Below are 22,669 nucleotides of genomic sequence, written 5' to 3'. Positions count from 1 at the left end.
ATGTCTGAGTCTCTTAAGGGGCCTCCAGTGGCCTATCGGGTTCTTCTTGCTTCAAAGCCTCATTTAATGTAGGATCATTCTCAATGACGAAGCCACTTCCCTCTGCTGAGCGCTCTGTCAGACCTTTTTCTGTGTAAATTCTGTCCATCTCACAAGGCCCAGTCCATTTGCCACCTCTTCTGGGAAGCCCTCCTTGATTCCCATTGCTGATTACTGCCTCCCATCTCTGCTCGCCTACACTTCTCTGAACCTCCCTTGTAGCACTGACTTGAAGTTATGACACTTATAATTTCCCCCCTGCCCCCAAACAGCCTTGGGCCTTCTCAAACAAGGACAAGGACTCTGCTTTATTTGTGTTTTCCCTTCCAGCTGGGTCCCCACTCCCGCTGGATGTTCAGGAGCTGCCTGCCCCAGTCTGGAGACCTGCTCGGGAGGGCTCACCTGCGAGGGCATCTGGGGGTGTGAGCTTGTCAGCGGCGTCATAGTATTCCTCATCCGAGCTGCCATCCTCCAAGGCCAGCGGCAGGTGTGGGGCCAGGGCTTCCAGAGCCGAGCAGGGCTGGGCCTCAGTCCAGCCCTGCTGAGCCCAGGCTGGCAGACCCCCACCCTGGCGGGAAGCTGTGCTCTCTGAGCTGTCGCTGAGGTGGCTGGCCAGGGAGACACTGGAGCACAGGCTGTAGTAGTCGGGCCGGCTGCCCTCATAGAGCCTGGGGTCCAGCCTGGCTGCACTCAGTTCTGGTCCCCAGCTGAAAGTGTCAGGAGCGGGACTCTCAGGAAACTCTGTCTTTGGGCACAGAGGACTTGCTCTCTGGGCCAGGTCCAGGAGACAGAGGAAGCCCCTGGTTTCAATCCTGCTTCTCTCGTCTTGGCTGTTGGAACTAGGAGTCTCTGGGAAGCCCGGTGCGCTAGAGCGGAAGAAGCCAGACCTGCTGGAAGAGCAAGCGTCCAGGTCATCCTCCTCCAGGGCCTCCATGGACTCACTGGAACCACTGGTCCTGCAGCCTCGGCTCTCCGTGTTGGCCGAGTCGGATGCCTCGGACTCGGCGCTGTCTGTCATGCTGGCCCCAGAGATGCTCGGACCCCTCCTGGCCACCTCAGGCGTGGGACTGTCCCCAGGAGGCAGCTCCTCTCTGACACGCGGTCTGCTGGGGTCCAGCTTCGGCAGGTGTCCATCGCAGAGGGGCTCGGGCACGCAGTCCACTTCAGAGGACTCCTCAGAGTCGCTGCATGCCCTGGACTCATAGCCTGGAACACAAGGGACCCCGGGGGTTATGCGACAGCGTTCAGGGACTGGCAGAAGGGTATGTCCTCCCGCGTCTCATTCTGCCTGCCCTCCCATTCGCCAGCGTGGCCAGCCCCGATCACGCTGTACTGGTTGACTCAGGGCCCACGGGATTCCCAGAGTCCATGTTCTCCCCACACATGGAGCTGAGCTGCATAATGGAGACTGGACTGCCTCCAAGGACAGCTGTGTGTTCATGGAAACCTGGAGGTTATGTGGCTGGATTTCACTCTGCTAGGGACAGTGTCACCCAGGTCTGCTAGGTCCCTCCCCAGCTCTGTCCTGTTCCCAGATGCGGAATCATATTTTTAAAAAAAATCGAACATATCCTCAGCCCTAACCCTGACGTACTAAGTCAACTATCTAGGGAATGTGGGCTGAGAATCTGTATTCTTAGCAACTTTATGTGGGATTCTGAGGCCACTAGGTTGGCACCATTTTGAAGCCTGGCCTTGGGGACCCACTGGTGCTACAGGGCTTTTAGGATAGTCAAAACTCATCTAGCTGCTGGTCCTCAGGAAGGATTCATGGCAGGAAAGTGAAGGCACTGAACCAGGTCTCCAGTTTCCCTTCTGCCATAGCCTGCAGTGTGATATTTCTAAAAACATCTCTCTGATCACATCATACTTTACTTAAACCCTGTGATGGCTTCCCCTGCCTATAGGGAAGAGCCTAAACTCTCCAAGGCCTCTCATAGTGTGGCCCCAACCTTCTTGGTTATCCCCTCACAGTGTAATCCCTAACTCCTTCTTAGCAGCCTAGTCACCCCCTCATGGTGCAGCCCCAGCCCTCCTCAGCAGCCTGGTCACCCCTGTAGGCTTCACATATTCTACCCACCAGAGAGAGCTTCTCATAGATCATGACCTTGCCCTTGGTGTCATGCCCTCATGTTGTCTCCTCTGCTTCAAATGATCTCTCTCCTTTGCCAGTTAACTCCATCAGTCTTTCAAGATCTACTTCAAACATCCCGCCCCTAGAGTGCCTTCCCTCCCACTGCCACCTGCCCCAGCAGGAGGAGTCCCTCCCACCACCAGACCTTCCCAACTGTTCCCACTCTGCATTGTTTGATTAGACTCTAAGATACCATCCCCTGTTCACAAACCATGTTAAAACCAAAACAAATACCCCGAACTCATCACTTCCTCATTATTTTGTTTTATCTTACTATCATCTAATCTCTTAAGATTTTTTATGCCTATTTGATCCAAATGGAGGAAATGCTCAATAATGTTGTACGACTGGGCATCTCTTCCCATCTCCACATTCAGTGACATCACGTTGGTAGCCTGAAATTAGCCGTAGTGGGAGTGTTTCAACATTTATCAGCAAAGCAGTGGGAAAATGCTGCACCAACACTGCTGAAGCAAAGCCTGCGAGAAACTGGGAGCTGGCCTGCGAGACTGTTCATTTCATCTGGTCTCCACTACTTCATTCCTTATATATGATTTCGATTTCCTTCTATCTCCGATACCCCCTTCTTCTAAACATGCAAAGGTGAGAATTTCTATTATAATTCAAGAGAATGCAACAGAGCATCTAGATGTGGAATAAAAAGCTAGGTCATCTGTACTTTCTGAATAAATGAATAATATCTTTCTGTTTGTTTGTTTTTAGGAGATAGCACAGGGAATCAGAGACATTCAACAGCATTTTGTGGCTTTAGGGGACTCTCAGCTACAAAGAAAGCCTCTCTATTTAGGATTTTAGAAAGATCAACTGTTTACCAGGAAATAAATGGGAAAAAAAGCTTTCATCCACTTGGGTGGAAGTCTCAGCTCAACTCAGTTCACTCCCTCCCTTTTGGCTGTGAAAAGGGCCTGTCCTTACAAGCAAAACTCAGCACCTCACCTTCTTCAGCAGATACTCGGTGCACCTGTTGCTTGTTTCCTGGCCAGAGGAAAATGGGGGTGTCTGGGTCGACAAACAGCCTGTAGTACCCAGCAATGAGGCAGGCCAGGTCTTTTGCACTGTTGGATTCCAGTAGCAATGTCAGAACCTTTGAAGGTAATGAGAGCTTTTATGTAAAGGGCGAAGGGACTTGGACTTAAAGTCCAAAGACTGACAACAAGGCCACATGGGGCCAATGAGAGAGTCCAAGTCAGTCCAGCCATGGCCCACAGGCAGGCCTCCTGGGATCTCCTATTCTCACTGGCAAGGCTCGAAATAAGCATACATGCACACGTGCACACATACACACCACCACACGTGCATGTACTCACACACTCACAGACACACTGTGGATTCCTCCCTTTGAATCTCTACAATGTCTCCTGCCTCTTCGCCCGCGAGTCCAGCCTCCCCGTCCCAACCGCCCACCCCACCATGTTCTTTCATGCAGTCAAGTCCCTTCAAGACCTGACCTGGAAAAAGAAAGGGAAAGCAAATGGAGAAGGAAGAAGAGGGTGATTAAAAAAATAATAACACAATAACAAAGCCTTGAGTGCGTCAGAATTAAAGCAAAGGAGGGACAATGTAGGACCTGTCATTTGCCCATTTTCACTGCTGCCACTCAAAACTCTTGGACGGCCATGCTGATCCCATGCATGTGATAAAATCATCTGCTGCGCCCATCTAAGTTTCTAAGCCCATCAGGAAAGTATATGTTCCAAGCTCAGTTTACACCAAAACCAAACCAAACCAAACCCAAAACCAGAAAAATCCTTAAAGGACCTTCCCAGGAAAATGCGCCCTGTTCATTACTTTCCTTTTGATGATAGAGGACGGATGATTCATCCTCTTCAGCAAATGTTGGATATTAGATTTTGTTAATATCCATATTCTCATAAACAACCCTAGGATAATTGAGCCCCAAATTCCAGAAGTTGGATTCAAAATCTCTTCCCCGTGCATTACCTTGACATCCTGAAGATAGACTTTGACCATGCTCACTTTCTCGGACTCTTCCGTCAGCTCTACACGGCTGATGTTTGCAAACTCTGCCAACGTGGACATGATGTTGAGTTTGCTACTGATAATTTGGCTAATCCCGTATTTGGCTCCAACTAGAAGGGCAATGTACGATTCTCTGTCCTGTAACTGCATCCAGGTGGAAGAGGAATTAGTTTGCATTCGCGAGTGAGTGAAAATACATTGCACATGCAAGACAGGATACCTCTCTCTGCAAAACTCCATGATTCTGATTTTGGATCCTCCCTCACCACCTCTTCCCTAGACTACCAAACTAAGCAACGGCCCAATCTGGGCCCCATCTAGAGCTAAATTAAGTTTAAGTGTATCTCCTACGAGATGCTTCACAGCAGAAAGCCCAACCACGGGACTGTTACCTGTTTCATAAACATAACCTGTGCTTTCACACCTATGTGCCCACGTTCATGCTGTGCCCTACTGAAATCCTGACTCCTCTTTATAAGCTTCTATCAAGGGCCTGGGTGGTTCATTCGTCTCCCTTCAGCTCAGATCATGATCCTAGGGTCCTTGGATCACGTCCCACTTGGGGTTCCCTGCTTGGTGGGGAGTCTGCTTCTCTCTCTCCCCCGCTCCTTCTTGCTCTCTCTCTCTCAGTTAAATATATAAGAAATATTAAAAAACAAAAACTACTCCATCGGGGCGCCTGGGTGGCTCAGTGGGTTAAGCTGCTGCCTTCGGCTCAGGTCATGATCTCAGAGTCCTGGGATCGAGCCCCGCATCGGGCTTTCTGCTCAACAGGGAGCCTGCTTCCTCCTCTCTCTCTGCCTGCCTCTCTGCCTGCTTGTGATTTCCGTCTGTCAAATAAATAAATAAAATCTTAAAAAAAAAAAAAAAACTACTCCATCAAATGGATGCTACTCCATCAAAATCTACTGCCTCTGAAACACATCCACTTGATCTGTCTCCTCACGCCAGAAGAGGCCCTTTCCTCTGTGTTGTTCCCACACCACAGCCTCTGTACTGGTCTGACAGCACTGAGCTGCCACTTCTCACTCTAATTATTCGTATCTGAATGTCATGTTCATGTTAAGTTCCCTGACAATAGAGTCGGTATTTATCTATGGAAGTTTTTCTTGTACCTTCAAGCCTTGCTTTCTGTGATCTAGTCTCTTATCCCCCTTTTCATCACCTACTTGTACAAAGACTCAACTATTTTTCCCCTCCCCTATCTAATGCTCTTCCTTTCTCTCCAAACATTGATTCTCTTTTTCTGTCTACAGTGGTAGGTCAGCAATCAGATTAAACTGACCCACCACTGTAAATGACAGAGAAGCATACCAAATACACCCTGAAAAAAAGTTTTGTTAATATATTAAAAAACCCTTCAATGGGCAACTGCTCTGGTTTTGTGCTGGAGGGTTATGGGGCAGTCTGGATCATGCCTTGGGGGAGAGTCCCGGTAAGCCACAGCCTGCCAGTCACTGACTACTGGAAAGCACAGAACTCTAGACCTTGCTTTTGGGGCTCCAAAAAGCAAGCCGGGGGAGGCAGGAGCACCGAGGGGAGGACTCTTTTTCTTCTCTTTTCCCTTCTCAGAACTACCCTCCATTCTTCCCTTCTGAACAATCAGGACCCCAGCCCGCCAGTCCATCCAACATTCTCGTCTTTCTTTCACAATTTCCCATTCTTCCTCTCCACCTTCACATACCCAAAGCTCCAGAGTAAGCTGCATACGTTTCCCTTCCCTCAGAATGCCTTTCCACCAGACTGAAATCTGGCCGAAGCCAACATTCCTGCTTTTCCCTAATCCTTTCTCCCCACCATACTCAACCCAAAGCTGGCAGGGTTGTCCTTTGTCTTCAAACTCCACAGCACCTGTCCTGTGCCTTTCTCATGGCCTTGCTTGGCCTCGGTACTTTGTTTCATTGTTTGAGGGTGGAAATCATGTCCTATTGAGTTCTGCCTCCCCCAGCATCTGTCACAGGGCTGGCACCAAGCACGATAAACACTCCCTGATGGCATAGTATTTCGCTTCCCAAACTCTAGTACATAACACAGTGCTTAGGAGTTTTAGGCTAAAAGATACACTGATCGAGGACCTCTACAGTCTCTCATGGGAGTAGGGGGTCCACATTTCTAGAATACGTACCATTAGAGTAGCATTAAAGATTTTTCCACCATATGTCTTGAGTTCCCCAAGGATCTGTAGATAATTTAAACGTAGCTGGGCAGCAGAAATAAGTTGCTTAAATAGGGGGAAAAAGACTTAAGTTAGAATTATTTGCTTGCCTAAAATCCACACAAACTGAAAATGCATTCCCTGAGGTTTCACAACAGACAGCTGGGGGTGGGGGTAGGGTTGGTGTCGACAGAGGCCATGATATTACCTTCTGTCGGGGTTCCAGCAAATTCTGGTTCCTCTTCATGTGGAAGCTAATGGCTTTCTTGATGTCCTTGCCTTTCATGTTTCGGAGTAGAGTTGGAGATATAAAGTTCTCTATTCCCCAGTCCTTCCTGCCATGAGATATTGGAAACACCATTTTTACAGTATACTTGGCTCTAAGGAAAAGCATAATTACATTTGATTCAGGAACTGAATGTTCCCAGAATACTGCAATCATGAGCTTTCTCAACAGAAGATAGAGACTATGAATATACATATGTGTATAAATATACATAAAATTTATAAATGTCATATATTTGTATTTATATATCTTTAATACACATACTCTCTCTCCACAAAAACCACAGCTATTCAGGAATTAAACCCCACCTATCTTTCTGGGAGCTGATTACTTTTGGTGTGGTACGATAGTTTTTTTTTTAAAGATTTTATTTATTTATTTAAGAGAGAGAAAGAAAGCAAGAGCAAGTGAGTGAGCACAACAGGAGGGGCAGAGGGTGAGGGAGAAACAGGCTCCCTGGCTGAGCAAGGAGCCTGATGCGGGACTCGATCCCAGGACCCCAGGATCATGAGCTGAGCTGAAAGCAGATGCTTATCGAACTAAGCCACCCAGGTGCCCCAATGTGGTAAGATATTCTGTTAGTCAGAACAGATCTCAGTCTTTTTTTTCCTACAATATGTGTGAGAAATAATGATCACACATGTTTCATGCACTCTCACGGGGCAACACAAAGCACCTGTGAATCCCTGAGGCCATGCTTTAGAATGGCACCAGGCTAACAGCCTCAAAATTCCCAACAAACTGGTTAAAAGTATAGATTCTCAGGTCCCACTCCCTACAGATATGATCCAGTATTTCAGGAACAGGGCCAAGGATCCGTTTCATTTTTAAAATACGATTCCCCATTGATTTTGATGTCCAGACAGGACAGAGCTGAGACTGGATGAGTGGGTTAACAAACCTGTGTGATGATGCCCAGAGCAAAATGAACATTTAGGCTAAGACTCAGGAGGTGTTGGAATCCCAGGACTTGAAACTGCCCTAATAGGAATATAACGCAACACAAGAGGCTCACACAAAATTAATTTCCAAAGCATTTCTGCCCTCAGAAGAGCTTTACACTGACACTGTCAACTGATTTCCCAAGACATTCTCTCAGGAAGTGGGAATTTACAAAGGGATCCTGTGTCATTCCATCTGCCGTTGCCTTCTGCCCCAGAGGGAGCAGCCAGATTCTGACACCGGGGGGGAAGCTGGGTTGGGTCGGAGACAGTGGGGTGGGAAATGGATGAAAAGGCAATGGACAGATGGGTAGGTAGGTGAGTGTCAGCTTTCTGTGGAATCTGGCCATCCTGGCCGGGGGCCAGCCAAGTTATAAATGCAACACAGCTGCTGTTGATGGGACCTAGAAGTCCCCTGCCACTCACTCTATGTACTTCAAAGAGATCTTCTGTGGCTGAGCGCATGCGTAGATCCGCTCCTGGATGTGCAGGGCTGCGAGGCGGAGTGCAGAGCTACATTTCATTTCTACAGCAAAGCGCTCCTGGAGCACATCGCTGCAGCTCTAGAAGAGATGACATCAGAGGAATTAGGATACAACAACAGATGGTTTGTGTTCCTAGTTCTTTCCAGGGAAAGGCTTTGAGACCTGGCTGTGTGACCTTGGCTAACTTACTAAGACTCTGAACATTGGTGTCTTCCCATTGCTAAACGAGGATACTCAAATCGATCTTCTGCAGTCTTGTGAGTTTTAAATTAGGTAACATATGAAGGCAGGCACCAGGACACAGCAGTATAGAATACAACTATACAACTATAACACAGTGATGCTATTTGCTGCCCCCGTATCTGTAAGTTTTGGGCAAGGTAATTCACCTAGTGTAAGTTGCCTCATCTGTAAAACGGTAATGCCTCCCAAATGATTCTTCTTCATCAGGATGAAAACGACATGATAAATCTCACCTCAGCAGGCAAAGTAGGGGGAACACCAAGCTGGGGGTCAAGGAACCAATTTTTGGCTCCGCCACCAAACGCATGACCCAGGCAGATCATGTGACCTTCCCAAGACTCAGTTTCATCATTCCTAAAATAAGACTTTGAAGCACTAAGTCCCCTTGTAGCCATAAAAACCGTAATTCTAAATAGTAGTAGAAAATGTATCCTCCACAGGGAGGACTGAGCCTAAATTTCATTAATACAGAGCAAGTCTCCTAACATAGCAACTCAGTGAGGGAAAGAGAAATTTGTGAGGGATGATCAGGCCTCTTCTCCTTCAGATAATCCCTACCAGGGAATTGCTTCACTGCCTTAAGCTCATGTTCAAAATAACCCAGTGTGCCAGCTTTGAGAACAACGACTGTTATTTTAGGAAGGGCTGGTCCAGTCACCTGCAGATAGAGGTATTCAAAGGCCACAGGGTCTTCCTTCAAGAGGTCCAGGGGGTCCTTGGGAACAAAACACACCCTGAAGAGGCAGCGGTAGTCATGTGACTCCTCCCTTTCCACCACCTGCAAGGTAAGGGCCATACAGTTAATCTTCTAACTGCCTTTGTTCTCACAGCTACTCCACAAAGCAACTTAAAAAAAAAAAAAATGAAAGTCCCCAGAGATTTCAATCTCAGTGCCTCCAAAGACAGCTGCAGAATTTTGCCGCTGACTTTCCCATGGGTATAAAATGTAAAAGGCTCAAAAGGGTAAAGTTTCCCACTGACCCCATCAAACTGCTCCCCTTTCCAAAAGAAATCTGCTTGCAGTTTCTTAGCTGCCCTTTCAGTCTCTGTGTTTATAGGCTTCTACATGCATGTACCATTTTCTTTTCCACAAATAATAGTCTAGTATACATTGGTATTATATTATGCACCACACCTTTTTTTTTTTTTTCCTCTACTTCAACTGTCTTGGGGATTTCATTTGACTTTCTTTTTTAATGCTAATGGAATAGAAGGGTTAAAAAGCTGGTACAACAAATCACTGAATGTTTGAAAGACTGAGTGCTACAGACAGACTGTGCCCTGTCTGTCTGTTAGGGTCCTGCTCAGGGGATGAGTCTCCAAAAAGGACTCAGACCCAGCAACAGATGGTTCCCTGACTTCTCAAAGATCATCAGAGCTGGAAGAGAAAGATGGGGAGCCACTGGCTTCGTTACCTCAGTAAGTACCCTTCTCTTTCTAAGTCACTGTCTCCACACCTGCAAAATGGGACCCCCTATACCTCAGATGAAAATCCGTCCTGATTCTCGCCCTGTCATCCCCAGGCTGAGTGAGGGCACGAGAAAGTGCGTCAACCCTGTGCATGTGCTGAGCCCTATCCCCGAGGGTTCTGGCCCGGCCCAGATCTCTGCACGAGGAACAGGTGTACCTGCTGGATGAGTTCCTCCTCGTGCAGCAGGTGCAGCCGTGAGATGTTGTACTGCTCCTCCAGGGCCAGGGCAAAGTACTCCATGCTGCGGATGGAGAGCTTCTCCTTCACGGTAAGGATGATGTCCTGCCAGGCACAGAGAGGCACAAGGGTCACCTGAGGGCCACGCTGGCCCTCAAGCTCAGGCACAGAACAGGGAGGACCTCTTTGACCTCCTCTCTGCTCCTCAGTGCAGCCAGGGAGAAAAAAGCCTGTGCTGACAGGTCCACTGCCAACGCAGGCAGCCGAAACTTCATAGGCAACATGTGGGACTTCTCATCGCCCCTTGTGGCCCTCCACCCATGGCTCTCCTCTCCTCGGGGCTCCAGCACCACCAGAAAAGCCATCCTGTTTTGTGTTATTAGAAGGGTGAAGCAACCCCCTGGGGGCTTATGCCTTTCTTCAGGGTCCATGGAAGAGACCATGAATCTTGCCTGTCTTGTGCTCTAGAGCCCGGCATTTGATGGCGTTCAGGAAATTTTCACTCAAATAAATAATCATCACAGACTCACCAGAGATGTCCTGCCAGAAGCACAGCTTTTGTAAATGGCAAACTTTCAGGTGTGACCTGCTTCTCAAAACCCTCTCTTTCCACTTGTTCTATTATCCTCCATAACTCACCAGTGACTATGTCCTGAAGAATCTCTCTGCTTCCGTAACTCAACATTATTGAATGCCTGCTTTGCACTGGCCTTGATGGAGACCCATCTCCTGACTCTGTCCCACTCGCCATGCTCCCATGTCTACTGTGGTGTGAGCTCACCCAATTCTCCACTTTGCAGGGTGGTATCCTAATGACCACTGCCACCCATCTGACTTCCACCTTGCATCTAGGGCAGAGGTTAGAACACCACAGCCCACAGGTCAGATCCAGCCCACTGCTTGCTTCTGTAATTAAAGTCATATGGGAACACAGCATGTCCATTTGCTACAGTGGCAGAGTTGAGTAATTGTGACAGAGACCCTGAAATATTTACTATCGAACCCTTTACAGAAAAAGAATGCTGACTCCTGATCTACAGGAACTTGCTAAGCCTAGGATTGCCTATGTACTAATTGCACTCCCTTGCTCAAGAATAGGGGACCCCCATGGTCTGCTAACCCAAATCCAAACTCCTCAGCTTAATACCCAAAGCTCTCTGATACCAGGTGCCAATTAACTTCTCCCATTTGATCTGCTCCTGCCTCTTCCAAATAAATGTGCTCACAAGCCCTCTACTCTTTTTTCCCCTTTTTAAAATTACTTTTTTTAAAAAAAGATTTTATTCATTCACTTGAGAGAGAATCAGTGAGAGAGAGCATGAGAGAGGAGAAGGTCAGATAGAGAAGCAGACTCCCCAAGGAGTTGGGAGCCCAATGCAGGACTCGATCCCGGAAGTCCGGGATCATGACCTGAGCCCAAGGCAGTCGCTCAAACAACTGAGCCACAGGTACCCTTCCCTTTTTTAAAGTTTAAATTCAATTAATTAATGTATAATGTATTATTAGTTTCAGAGGTACAGGTCTGTGACTCATCAGTCTTATATAATACCCAGTGCTCATTATATCACATGCCCTCTTTGATGTCCATCACCCAGTGACCGCATCCCTTCACCCCCCATTCCCTCCAGCAACCTTCAGTCTGTCTTCTATGATTAAGGGTCTCTTATGGTTTGTCTCTCTCTCTGATTTCGTCTTAATTTTTTTCTTCTATTCCTGTGTGATCCTCTGTTTTGTTTCTTGAATTCCACATAAAAGTGAGATTATATGATAATTGTCTTTCTCTGATTGACTTATTTCACTTGGCATAAAACCCTCTAGGTCCATCCACATCAATGTAAATGTTAAGCATTCACCTTTTTGATGGCTGAGTAGTATTCCATTGGGCGTGCACACTTGTGTATTATAAATATATATAAACATATATATAAAAACATATATACATATGACATGTTATATGTTTATAAGATATATATATATCATATATAAAAAAGATATATATATATTTTTTATCCATTCATCTGTCAGTGGACATCTGGGCTCTTTCTATAGTTTGGCTATTGTGGACATTGCTGCTCTAAACACTGGGGTACACGTACCCCTCAGATCACTACCTTTCTATCTTTGGGGTAAATAACCAGTAGTGCAATTGCTGGGTCATAGGGTAGCTCTATTTTCAACTTTTTGAGGAATCTCCATGCTGTTTTCCAGAGAGGACAAGCCCTCTACTCCTGTCAAATGTTCCCGTCTTTGGGTCTCTGTTGGTGCCATTCCTCATGCCTGGAGTGCTGTATTCACACACCATGCTACGCCTATTCCTGTCAACAGTCTGTCCCTCTTTCCAAGATGGCCTCCCTGGAGGCTTCTCCTTAGTCTCCAACTGGCAGGTCTCTCTGCCCTGAGGCCTCAGCACACCAATTTCATGTCCCACATTCATGACTCTGAGCACACTGCACATATCTCAGTGCACTATGAGCTATCCCCTTTCCCCCATCCCAGCCCGAGTCTCTGGGCTCCCTTTGGGAATGACCCTGGATAATATATTGCTATGTCCCTGACAGCTTTGCAACTGTCAGCTTTGCAGCTGAACAGAACTGTTCATTGGGTGGAATGGCATATTATTTTTCTTGACTTAGATAAAGGGGGTTTTCTCTGTAAGAACTTTGCTTCCCATGGAGGGGAGACAGGGAAGAGAAGTTGATTATGAACAGGCAGTGATTTTTCCTTTTTTTGACCCACAGGATGTTTATATCCTCCCTCACCCCTCTCTGTCTTAAGGAACTAAAAGATTTATAAAAATTTGGTTACTACAGATAAGTACAATTAACCAGTATTATACCAGCTAAAACCTTGCTCATTTCCCCAACTCTATCACCTGGGATCTAATTCCCCTGTGTGTGTGCTTTTATTGTAAACCCTCTCAAAGTCTTCTTGGCCACCAAAGTGGGACTCACTTTCGATAAGTCATGCCTTCCATTCCAACGCACTTGGATCAAAGATGGCAGAGGTAGAAACCTTGTCTAATTTATTTGCAAAATTTTGGTGCAGAATGGTAGTTTGGCAAGCTCCAGTGCAGGGTTCAGAAACAGACCAAGTTTGAAGCTAGCTGGCCTTGACAATGTGAAGGCTCTCTTGGGCCTGTGTTCTCATCTACAGAATGGTAGCTAACACTTGTCTCTTCAAAAGGTTACTGGGGGCATTAGATTAGATAGTCCACAAGGAAGTGCCCAGGAGGCCTGGGCACTTGGACACCTGGACAGCAGGCCTGTAGTAAACACTTAGTAAATCCATTCCTCCCTCCTCTTTCTTCTCTGAGCAAAGGCTTCCAGAGTTTACAGAGGCTTTCTCTGGCTTCTCCTAAGTCACAGTGAGCCAAGAACGGGATTGGGTATTTGGAGCAGCTCTGGGAATCGCCAAAGGAAAGTGACAGAGAGTGACACTGGCTGTGTGCATTTATGTGTGCATATGGGATATGTGTGTGTGAGTGTGTGTGAGAATGTGTGTCTGTGTGTGTCTCAGCTACTGTCCATTACTTACAGCTGCACTGGCCTAGCTGAACCCCCTTTATCTGCCTCTTCGCCGGAGCCTCGCTCTAACACCTTCTAACTTGTTCAGAAGTTGTTGTACAACTCCTGACTCTCTGTGAATAAAATCCAAACTCTGTTTTCTGTCACTCAGCACCCTCGCCAGCAAACCTGCACCATCTCCTGCTCCTCCTATGAGAAAATGGCCTGGGCTCCAGTCCTCCTAGACGGATTACTATTTCGCAGCCCTTATTTCATCCTGCCTTGGACTCTCAGGAGCTCCTTGAGTGTCCAACCTCCCTCAACTAGACGGCAAGCTTCTAGAAGACAAGACCATGTTTCACCTAGTCTGTACCCTCAGCCCAGACCATCTCCTCACATGTAGGAGCCTGTTACACATAAGCTGAAGAGTCTTCAACCCAGAACGGAATATGCAGGAGCTCGGGCCTGCTCGGACATGTTGCTTGAGTGTTTAGCTGTACTAGTCTTTTCAGTAGTAGGTGGAGTCACATACAAGAGGCAATGAGCCCAGTGGTTAAGGCAGAATGAAGGCTTACAAGTTGTCATAGGCCTTGCCTACTTCATCTTTCTGAGCCCTGATTTCCGCCCCGGGAAGACGGCGATAAAAACACATCTTGCTGGGGAGTTGTACGACTCATGAGATAACACAGTGCTTGGCTTATTACAGGTACCCAGACCTTAATGGTTGTAGGAACCCCAAGGCAGCTGCAGGGCAAGGTGCCTGGGGGTCTTGGGAGCCAAATTCGCCCCAGAAAAGAGACTCCAGTTCACTCTTAATACCTTCACCGTTGTGTTCGCCTCAAACTTGAAAGCTTTGGTCTGTCCATTCTCCAAGTACAGCTTGAGCACGTTGGGCATGCACAGCAGAGAATTACCCTGGAAAACACAAGAGGAGGGTTGAAACTGGCCCTTCCTTTCCTGGGGTGTGCCAAGTCCTCTGCTCCTCTGGCCCCGTCCAAGGTGGGGAGCAGGATCCTCCCTAACCTCCTCACCATGTCGTGGCTTCATTCTTGCCATCTGGAGACTTTTCCAATGGACCCAGTTGATACCACACAGAGGCAGGAATGCTACATTCCAGGGATATCCAAGTGTCAGAAAAGAGATGTGAGCCCTGTCACAAGCATGCTGATGGCACCGCATGAGCCCTTATGAGGTCTCACAACCATAGGCAGCCACTTCAATTCCTCTGGTGTCTACCCTCATGGGATATAATTTAGTAAGTCAGATGACAAGCACACATGCTCTCCCCAGAGCACCTTTCCTGGTGGGGCTGGGCAGGGGGCTGAGCGGGGTGGGAAGCTCCTTCACAGCCATCCCCATTTTCCTGCTGTACCCCTGTAGTGAAGCATCACCAAAGAGCAGGGGACCACTCCCACCTTCATGTGTCCCCACCATCACCCCAGACTTGTGGATTCTCCTAAGGGATTCTGCCACTTTTTGGGGGGTTTTTTGGAAAGTGGGCACAGGACTGATCTGTAATAGGTAACCCCAGGCCAGCCAGAATTCCTGGGCAAGGCAAGAGAATGCTCCCTTTGGGATTAGAGAATCCCCCCAAGGCTGGGCCTCATAAAAGTGACCCCTTCGTATTTAGCTGCAAATCAAGAGGGCCCTGGGGTTGGTATCCTCCAGAATCAGTGAGAAAGCCATTCTAGAGTCCCAAGATTTGAGCTAAAACTAACTCCAGCTTTAATCTCTGCAAAGACTTTGGGTATAAAGCCCACCTGGGTAGAGAAGCCTATCAGATTTTTGTAAAAAATATGACAATCCGCCTCGGATGAGAATTTTGTATCTTCTAACTGCAAGGTCACTCGTATCCTTTTGGTAAGATTCACACTCATCACTCTATAACTTAAGAAAAAACACAGTAGGGACGCCTGGGTGGCTCAGTTGGTTGGACGACTGCCTTCGGCTCAGGTCATGATCCTGGAGTCCGGGGATCGAGTCCCACATCGGGCTCCCAGCTCCATGGGGAGTCTGCTTCTCCCTCTGACCTTCTCCTCGCTCATGTTCTCTCTCACTGTCTCTCTTTCAAATAAATAAATAAAATCTTTAAAAAAAAAAAAAAGAAAAAAGAAAAAACACAGTAGTTTTTTGGCAGAAAGGGGGGTATGTTCGGATTGCAGTGTGGCTTCGCCATCCGGAATGGGGGACCGCAAACTGCTTGCTCTCTATTCTCCTCTCGCTTATCCACTTTCCAGTGTTTAGAATGACCTTCATCTTTGGATTTCCCAAGGGCAAAACTTCTTCCATGGGACTTCACGATTTGGGGCTTCCAAAAAAAATACAACCACAGCAGCATCACATAACTACCACTATTTACTTTTCTCTAAGGCTTCTTCCAATCTTTATCTGTACCCGTAAATCGTTTTTAGAGAGTGGCCATAATAGAGCACACATGATTTCTATCTTCATTTTTTACTCGATACGTATTTCTTCCACTTTTTCCTGGGGGTTTCATGTTTGTGATTTTAATGGACTTCTAATGTTCTATCGGTTTGAAATATCAGAATGGATTTAAGCCTTCTTTGGCCCTAGACCTCGAGCATTCTTTTCAAAAAATTTTTTTTTCTTTTCTAAATAGCAGTACCATAGATATCTTTGAGCACAGGGATTTTTGCATTTAAATTATTTTATAGACTAAATTAATAGGAATGTGATCCTTGGACCACATTTTTATGGCATTCACTATGTTTGCCTTTTCCCTCCGATATGAAACCAACTGATGAAGCCACCAACTAGTACATGACTGTGGCTACTTGGTCAGCATCAGGCCTTCCATTTGTTTTCTTTATTTGTGCTCATCTACTAAGTGTAAAGCGGCACCTTTCATGTCTCCCTTCGCATTTCTTTAACTGTTAGCAAAGTCAAGCATTTTGCAAATGTTAGCTTATTATTTTAAATTCTTCTGGGGCCTTATCCTGCTTTCAGGGGAAAAGGTTAGCAACAGATTTTATCTTCTTCTATTTATTTTTTTAAAAGATTATTTATTTATTTCAGAGAGAGAAAGAGTACATGTGGGCAGGGCAGAGGGAGAGAGACAGTCTCCAACAGGCTCCCTGCTGACTGCGGACAGAACCTAAGGCAGACTGATCCCAGGGCCCTGAGATCATGACCTGAGCTGAAACCAAGAGTTGGACACTTAACCAACTGAGCCACTGAGCTGCCTCAATATTATCACTTTTGAATAGGTATATCACTTTTTAATAGGTATCTCACTGGTTTTGTTGTCTCTGCCTTATGTGGCTGATACAGAGACTTGGTGCTCTGACCCACAAGTCTCCCCAGAGATACCTTTTTAGAAGCCTCTTTCTCTAAACTCTCACCCCTACAAAAACTCTGAAACAGATTTTGTAGCCAGTTCAGGTCAAAGCGTGTCCTCACCTGGTCTTCTCACAATACCAGTGAGTGGGGGATGGCAGCCATTTTAAGAGAGGATCCTAGTGATGGGGTTCATGTTTGCAGAACTCTTATTCTCTACCTGTCCTGTGATTTGGTTCTAGCCCCACTTCTTGTCACTGTGTATTACTCCGAAAAACACACATGGCATCTAAATTTAATTTGCTATAGAGGTTCAACACATTTCCACAAACATGGACACACAGAAACAAACATGGCTGGGTGACAGGGTCTTGGTCTTTTCTAACACATTAGGCATCCCACTGGCCCCTTCATGAACAAATCCACCTTCCACTCTCAGGTCTAATGAAGGTCAGGTGTGTTAAGTAGCAGGCGAGGTAGAAAATAAGAACTCTGGGCCCTTTGTTAAAATGGCCACAATGCCCCATCTGCTGGTGTCTATAGCGAGAAGACCAGATAAGGACAAGCTCTGACTTGAGAGCTTCAAAGTCTAGCATTGATTGTTCAGTGCTGAATGGCAATAGCTTCAGACCATTGGGAAGAAAATGTATAAACTATGAATAAGTGAGTCTTTAATCCAACAGTCCACATTAAAAATATCAAACTCTTGCCAATACTTTTCCTTTACAAATTTGTCCTCTGAACCCCCAATCTTGGATGTCTCCATATCAAAAAGGACTAGACAGTGTGTTCCAGTGAAAAATAAAAGAACTGAAGTCACACAGACTTGGCTTACAGATTCTCTTGTGTATGATCTCAGAGGTTAATTCTCTTAAACCTCTGCTTCCTCGTGTATTAAAATACCTCCCTTGCTGGGTATCGTGATGGCTAAGGATTATATGCCCCAAAAGTTCAGGTTCATATAACAGAAGTTCAACACATACTGGGTTCATCTGGAGAAAAAAGCCAGTCTGCACCACTCCCACCACTACTATTGATACAGGGGGAATACTAGGTTTGAAGGTTCAAAATGAGAAATTAGCATTTAGAACTTGTTGGCATTTCATGGGCAAGAGAATGGAGTCCCAGAATAACAGACAGCCACACCCCATGCTTCTCTCCCTGGCTCTCCCTGTCCACAGTCTGTAGGCACCTTACCGAGAGCGCTCAGAGCCTCTAGCAAACCTACCACACTCCCTCGGTATCCCCTCTGTGCTGCAAGAATACAGAGTCTCAAAGAGATTGGTGCCAAGAGGTGGCTCACCAGCTTCATGGAGAGTGATTTCAAGGCCCTGACTAGAGACGCACCTGGCTGTGTCCACTGACAAGCACTTCTTCCGCGAAATGCACCTTCACGGGGTTGGTCTTTAGCCTGGCTCTCTTCTCCTCAGTCAGGAAGGATGACTTGGGGACTCCCTGCAAAACATTACCATGACACATTTTAGAACCGGACTTCTATAAAAGCCATGACACACCTTCTCACCTCTTAAAAACGAAAGCACCAACCTTGACAGCTGTTGAGGCCTCCGTTAAAACCGACAGAGAAGGACAGCATCCCGCTAATCATCCCCTAGATGATCCCAACCCAGACAATGTTCTGATGTGTCTGAGAACGGTCGAGGACTCGGTACGGTAGCAAGTCAGTATGGTTGTGTACGACAAAGACAAAAACTGGCTTATGAACAAGAAGACCCGAGTTCTGCTACTCAGCAGTTGTGAGAACTACCTCAAACACAAATTCTTAGAGAGGTAAACCAGGTGTGTGTGTATGTGTGTGTGTGTTTGTGTGTGTATGAAACAAAACAAAATAACTCTGTGTGACTTTGGCCAAGTCATCGCTCCTCTCCAGCCTTTAGTTTTCCAATGTACCATGGGAGAGTTGGATCCAAATAACTCCAGGGCTCCCCGAAGCTCTGGCCCCTGTGATTTATCCTTGGCTGCTCTTTGCCCTTCTCTTCTTTTCGGTGGTACCCTCTTTCCCCAGAGGTAGAAAGAGTCATCACAGGTTGGTATGAGTATGTGATGAAGCCCCTAGCCTAGACTGTAGGAGGTTACATTGTGACACAGTGAACAGCAGCTTGCATGATCTAGACCATCCATGTGATCTTCCTGGATCCTGATATGTTATGATATGAATCCTGATGTTATTCCCAGCCTGGCATGCTCCATTTCTTGGTCTGGGTAGTCCTTTAGGCCAGGCTCTAGAAAGGGACATGTGTTAAGAGTCTCAAGATGGAGCGCTGGACCACATTTTATGTAGCTGACATAAAAGAGATATAACAACAGTCAGAGAAACTATAGGAAACCATGCTCATGGCCTCATATATCAACAGACCAATGCCATTAAGCACCTGAAGTAAAGAAGTGACCTTGAATTCTTTCTTTTTTTTAAGATTTTATTTATTTATTTAACAAATAGAGATCACAAGTAGGCAGAGAGGCAGGCAGAGAGAGAGAGAAGAGGAAGCATGCTCCCCATTGAGCAGAGAGCCCAACACGGGGCTTGATCCCAGGATCATGACCTGAGCAGAAGGCAGAGGCCTTAACCCACTGAGCCACCCAGGTGCCCCAGAAGTGACCTTGAATTCTTAATGCAAGATAAATTTGATCTCACAGGTAACTAGAGCCTTGGTGTAACAGGGTTCACGACTATGATTCAGTATCTCAAATACATAGTTTGCTTTTTAAAAATTTAGTAAAAAGAGAAGGGGAAATAACAATGTTCCCAGGGAAGAGGTATACCTATATCGTAATCTCTCAACTTCAAAAATTACTTAACATCAGCTTGCTTTCTTCTTCAAGCAGAATGATTTTCCAGTTAGAAGAAATAGAAGCAATAAGGGGAAAAAGAAATTTACAACCAAAAATTGGTGATAAAATTATCAAATGCTTTGAATGAGTTCAAGACATCTATGCCAGTGAATCTAGGGGCCCCTAGACTATCACACACAACAGTTGGTATCATCCACAGAAAAGAAAATGGAAGAAATATCAGGAGACTAAAGATAATCAAGTATCAAGTTTCCCAGAAAATGAACATGGAAGATTAAGGAAAACACATATTGGTAAGCTTGTCATTATTACTTGGCAGAATTCAAGATAAAAGGTGGTCAGAGAGCTTTTAGTCATTGATCACTAATAACCAATATGAAGTTACCAAGAATAAGTCAGAGCCAACCGAGTTCATTTTTCTTTTGAAGATGGGATTCCAGATTGGTAAGGCAGGGTCCTGGGGATATAGTAGTATTCCTTCATTCTTGCAAAGTATTTGATAAGGTCTCCTATAATCCCCCTGTGGAGAAGGCCAGATGCAGAGCCATTAGGAGGATTCAAAACTAGTTGAACTATGCTCAAAATTGTCCTGATTTAACTCAGGAACTCAGGCTCCCTTTGGCTCAGTGTCCAACAATGATGGTTAGCAATGGCTTGGATGAGGTCAGAGAACGTGTATTTACCAAACCAGTGAATGATACAGAGCTACAAGGTATCATCAGATCATCAGGCAGCAGAAATTTGGGAGGCAAGATAAATGAACTAGATATCTAAAACAGGTGTATGGAAAAATTGAGGGGCAGGGGCTGCTAAGGGCCAGAGGCCAAAATATCACTAACAACAAGCATCGAGAGGGTATAAGAGAGCAGGGCTGTCAAGAGCTGAAGGGAACAGAGTAAAGTGAGGGGTCAAAGTGACAGGTACAACTGTCATTCAAAGTAAAGAGAAACCAGGGGCAGAACAGGGAGAGATGGAGAAAGACTCAAAGGAATGAGAAACCAGGGGCAGAACAGGGAGAGATGCAGAGAGAAAAAGAATCCATGGCGGGGAGTGGAAGGAGGGGGCAATTACTATTCTCTCTTGCCTTGGGGACAGCAATCCTGCAAGAGTGAGACCCAGAGCTGGATCAGACTATAGAAAATCAATTGGCCGGGTAATGGAGGAAGTAGGGGAGGCGTGGGAAGAGGTGGATCCTGACAGGAAGGGAGAATGAGTACAGCTGATGACTGTACAAATATACCCTTCAGTTCTGTAATTCCCCGACTGTCAAATCTCAGCATGCCACAACACTGGGCCATAGCAACATGATTTGACAGGGATTACGGTGAAGTGTGGCACTGAGGAAAAAAAAATCAATAGCACAGCATGGGATGGGGGCTTGGAAGTGATTCATTTGGAACCAAAACCTCAGTTTTCGGTCAACCACAAATTTCACCCAAGCCAACAGCGTGACTGGGCCTCTTAAAATCTTAACCCCATCTTGGACCTTGCTAGCATTTTCGATGCATATCAAACGTGCTCTCTCTGTTCCCTGGGGACTCTCATCGGCTGACCTTAGGTGGAACTGTATTCCTTTCTGGGTGCCACCATTTGGGAAGACCACCATGCAGCCAGGATCTATGCAGAGAGCTATCAGAGAAGTGAGAACTCAGAGAAGGCTTCACAGATGAAGAGAGCTGATGGAACAGTAGTGAGTCTGGAGAGAAGGCCACAGCCTGCTTTCTTTCAAACCTTTGCTCATCTATTTCATACAATGTGCACTTGCCCTGACGAGCATTAATTGGTGGGAATCACAGGGAAGAAGGGTCTCTCTCATATCTGGAACTACCCAACCAAGAAACTAGCTGCTTCGAGAAAGAACACACACTCTGTCACAGAAATGCCCAATCCACAGGCCCCGCCGCGGGTCCTCTACTTTTATACCCAAATAGGAGCTCTGCTCGCTGTGTACGTAGGCATCTAAAAGACAATGCAAACCACTTGCTTGGGCCACTGAATATTAAAAAGAGACACTTTAAAGAATATGAGGTCCTCATTATTCTAGGATATTTAGATGCTCCCTGGGTTTTAAATTAATCCGTCAGAGAGTAGAATACCTGAGCTGATAAAGACTTTCTCTGTGCATGTTTTTGCTGAATTAAGAGTTAATGCTTAAAAGGACACCGAAAAGGACAAGCTGAAAAGTTCTATATCTTTTTTACCATTCTCTGCTGTAGACTAGCCAATGTCAATTCATAAAGACAGCAGGATCGGGGCGCCTGGGTGGCTCAGTCAGCTAAGCCTCAGACTCTTGGTTTTGGCTCAGGTTGTGATCTCAGGGTCATGAGACTGAGCCCCATGTTGGGCTCCGGGCTCCTGGGTATGGAGTCTGCTTAAGATTCTCTCTCTCGCCCACTCTCTGCCCCCCCACCCTTAAAAAACAAATAAAAAAATAAAGACAACAGGATCAAGGAGGTGGACTAGCATAATGCTATTGACCATAGGTTCCAAAATCTAACTACCTGGAAAATAACCCAGTTCCACTGATTTCAGCAAGTGTGACCATGGGCATGTGAGGCCACAGAGTCCTTATTTGTAAGAAGGGGATAACAAATATGTCTATCTTCTAGGATTTTCTTTCAGTGAAGATTTAATAAGAAATTAGATATGGGGGTGCTGGGTGGCTCACCCTGCCTTTGGCTTGGGTCATGATCCCAGGGTCATGGAATCAAGCCCCACATCGGGCTCTCTGCTCAGTGGGGAGCCTGCTTCCCTTTCTCTCTCTCTGCCTGCCCTCTCTGCCTACTTGTGATCTCTGTCTGTCAAATAAATAAATGAAATCTTTAAAAAAAAAGAAATTAGATATTGTATTAATATAACAAATAACACATTATAAATCATGAATATAAATACAGCTCTCTACAATTAAACATATATATTTTTCCCCATAAAATTCTAAGTCCTAGAGAAACAGTAATTACTATTCCAACTTTGGATTTCGTTTTATTTTTTTAAAGATTTTATTTATTTATTTGAAAGAAAGAGACAGTGCGCAAGCAGGTGGAGTGGCAGACAGAGGGAGAAGTGGGCTCCACACTGAGCAGGGAGACTGATGCGGGGCTTGATCCCAGGACCCTGGGATCAAGA

General features: G+C 46.1%; 1 protein-coding gene across 3 annotated transcripts in view; it reads right to left on the bottom strand.

Moving 5' to 3' along the window:
* Nucleotides 1–22,669, bottom strand: part of FRMPD1 (FERM and PDZ domain containing 1) — a 92,560-nt gene that overhangs the window by 5,616 nt on the left and 64,275 nt on the right. For 2 of the 3 annotated variants that reach the window (XM_082694814.1, XM_082694813.1), the window contains 11 exons: nucleotides 19,929–20,063; nucleotides 18,080–18,187; nucleotides 14,255–14,350; nucleotides 9,912–10,037; nucleotides 8,943–9,062; nucleotides 7,983–8,119; nucleotides 6,538–6,664; nucleotides 6,300–6,395; nucleotides 4,136–4,318; nucleotides 3,131–3,278; nucleotides 442–1,245 (listed from right to left, as the gene is read on the bottom strand). In XM_082694814.1, coding sequence (XP_082550940.1) covers nucleotides 442–1,245; nucleotides 3,131–3,278; nucleotides 4,136–4,318; nucleotides 6,300–6,395; nucleotides 6,538–6,664; nucleotides 7,983–8,119; nucleotides 8,943–9,062; nucleotides 9,912–10,037; nucleotides 14,255–14,350; nucleotides 18,080–18,187; nucleotides 19,929–20,063 — 2,080 coding nt within the window. The remainder of the gene's footprint in view (nucleotides 1–441; nucleotides 1,246–3,130; nucleotides 3,279–4,135; nucleotides 4,319–6,299; nucleotides 6,396–6,537; nucleotides 6,665–7,982; nucleotides 8,120–8,942; nucleotides 9,063–9,911; nucleotides 10,038–14,254; nucleotides 14,351–18,079; nucleotides 18,188–19,928; nucleotides 20,064–22,669) is intronic. The other variant, XM_082694815.1, reaches the window with a different exon arrangement.

The sequence above is a fragment of the Mustela nivalis genome (genome assembly GCF_964662115.1).
Source record: "Mustela nivalis genome assembly, chromosome: 13".
Classification (NCBI taxonomy): Eukaryota; Metazoa; Chordata; class Mammalia; order Carnivora; family Mustelidae; genus Mustela; species Mustela nivalis.
This window is presented reverse-complemented; position numbering and strand designations above follow the sequence as displayed.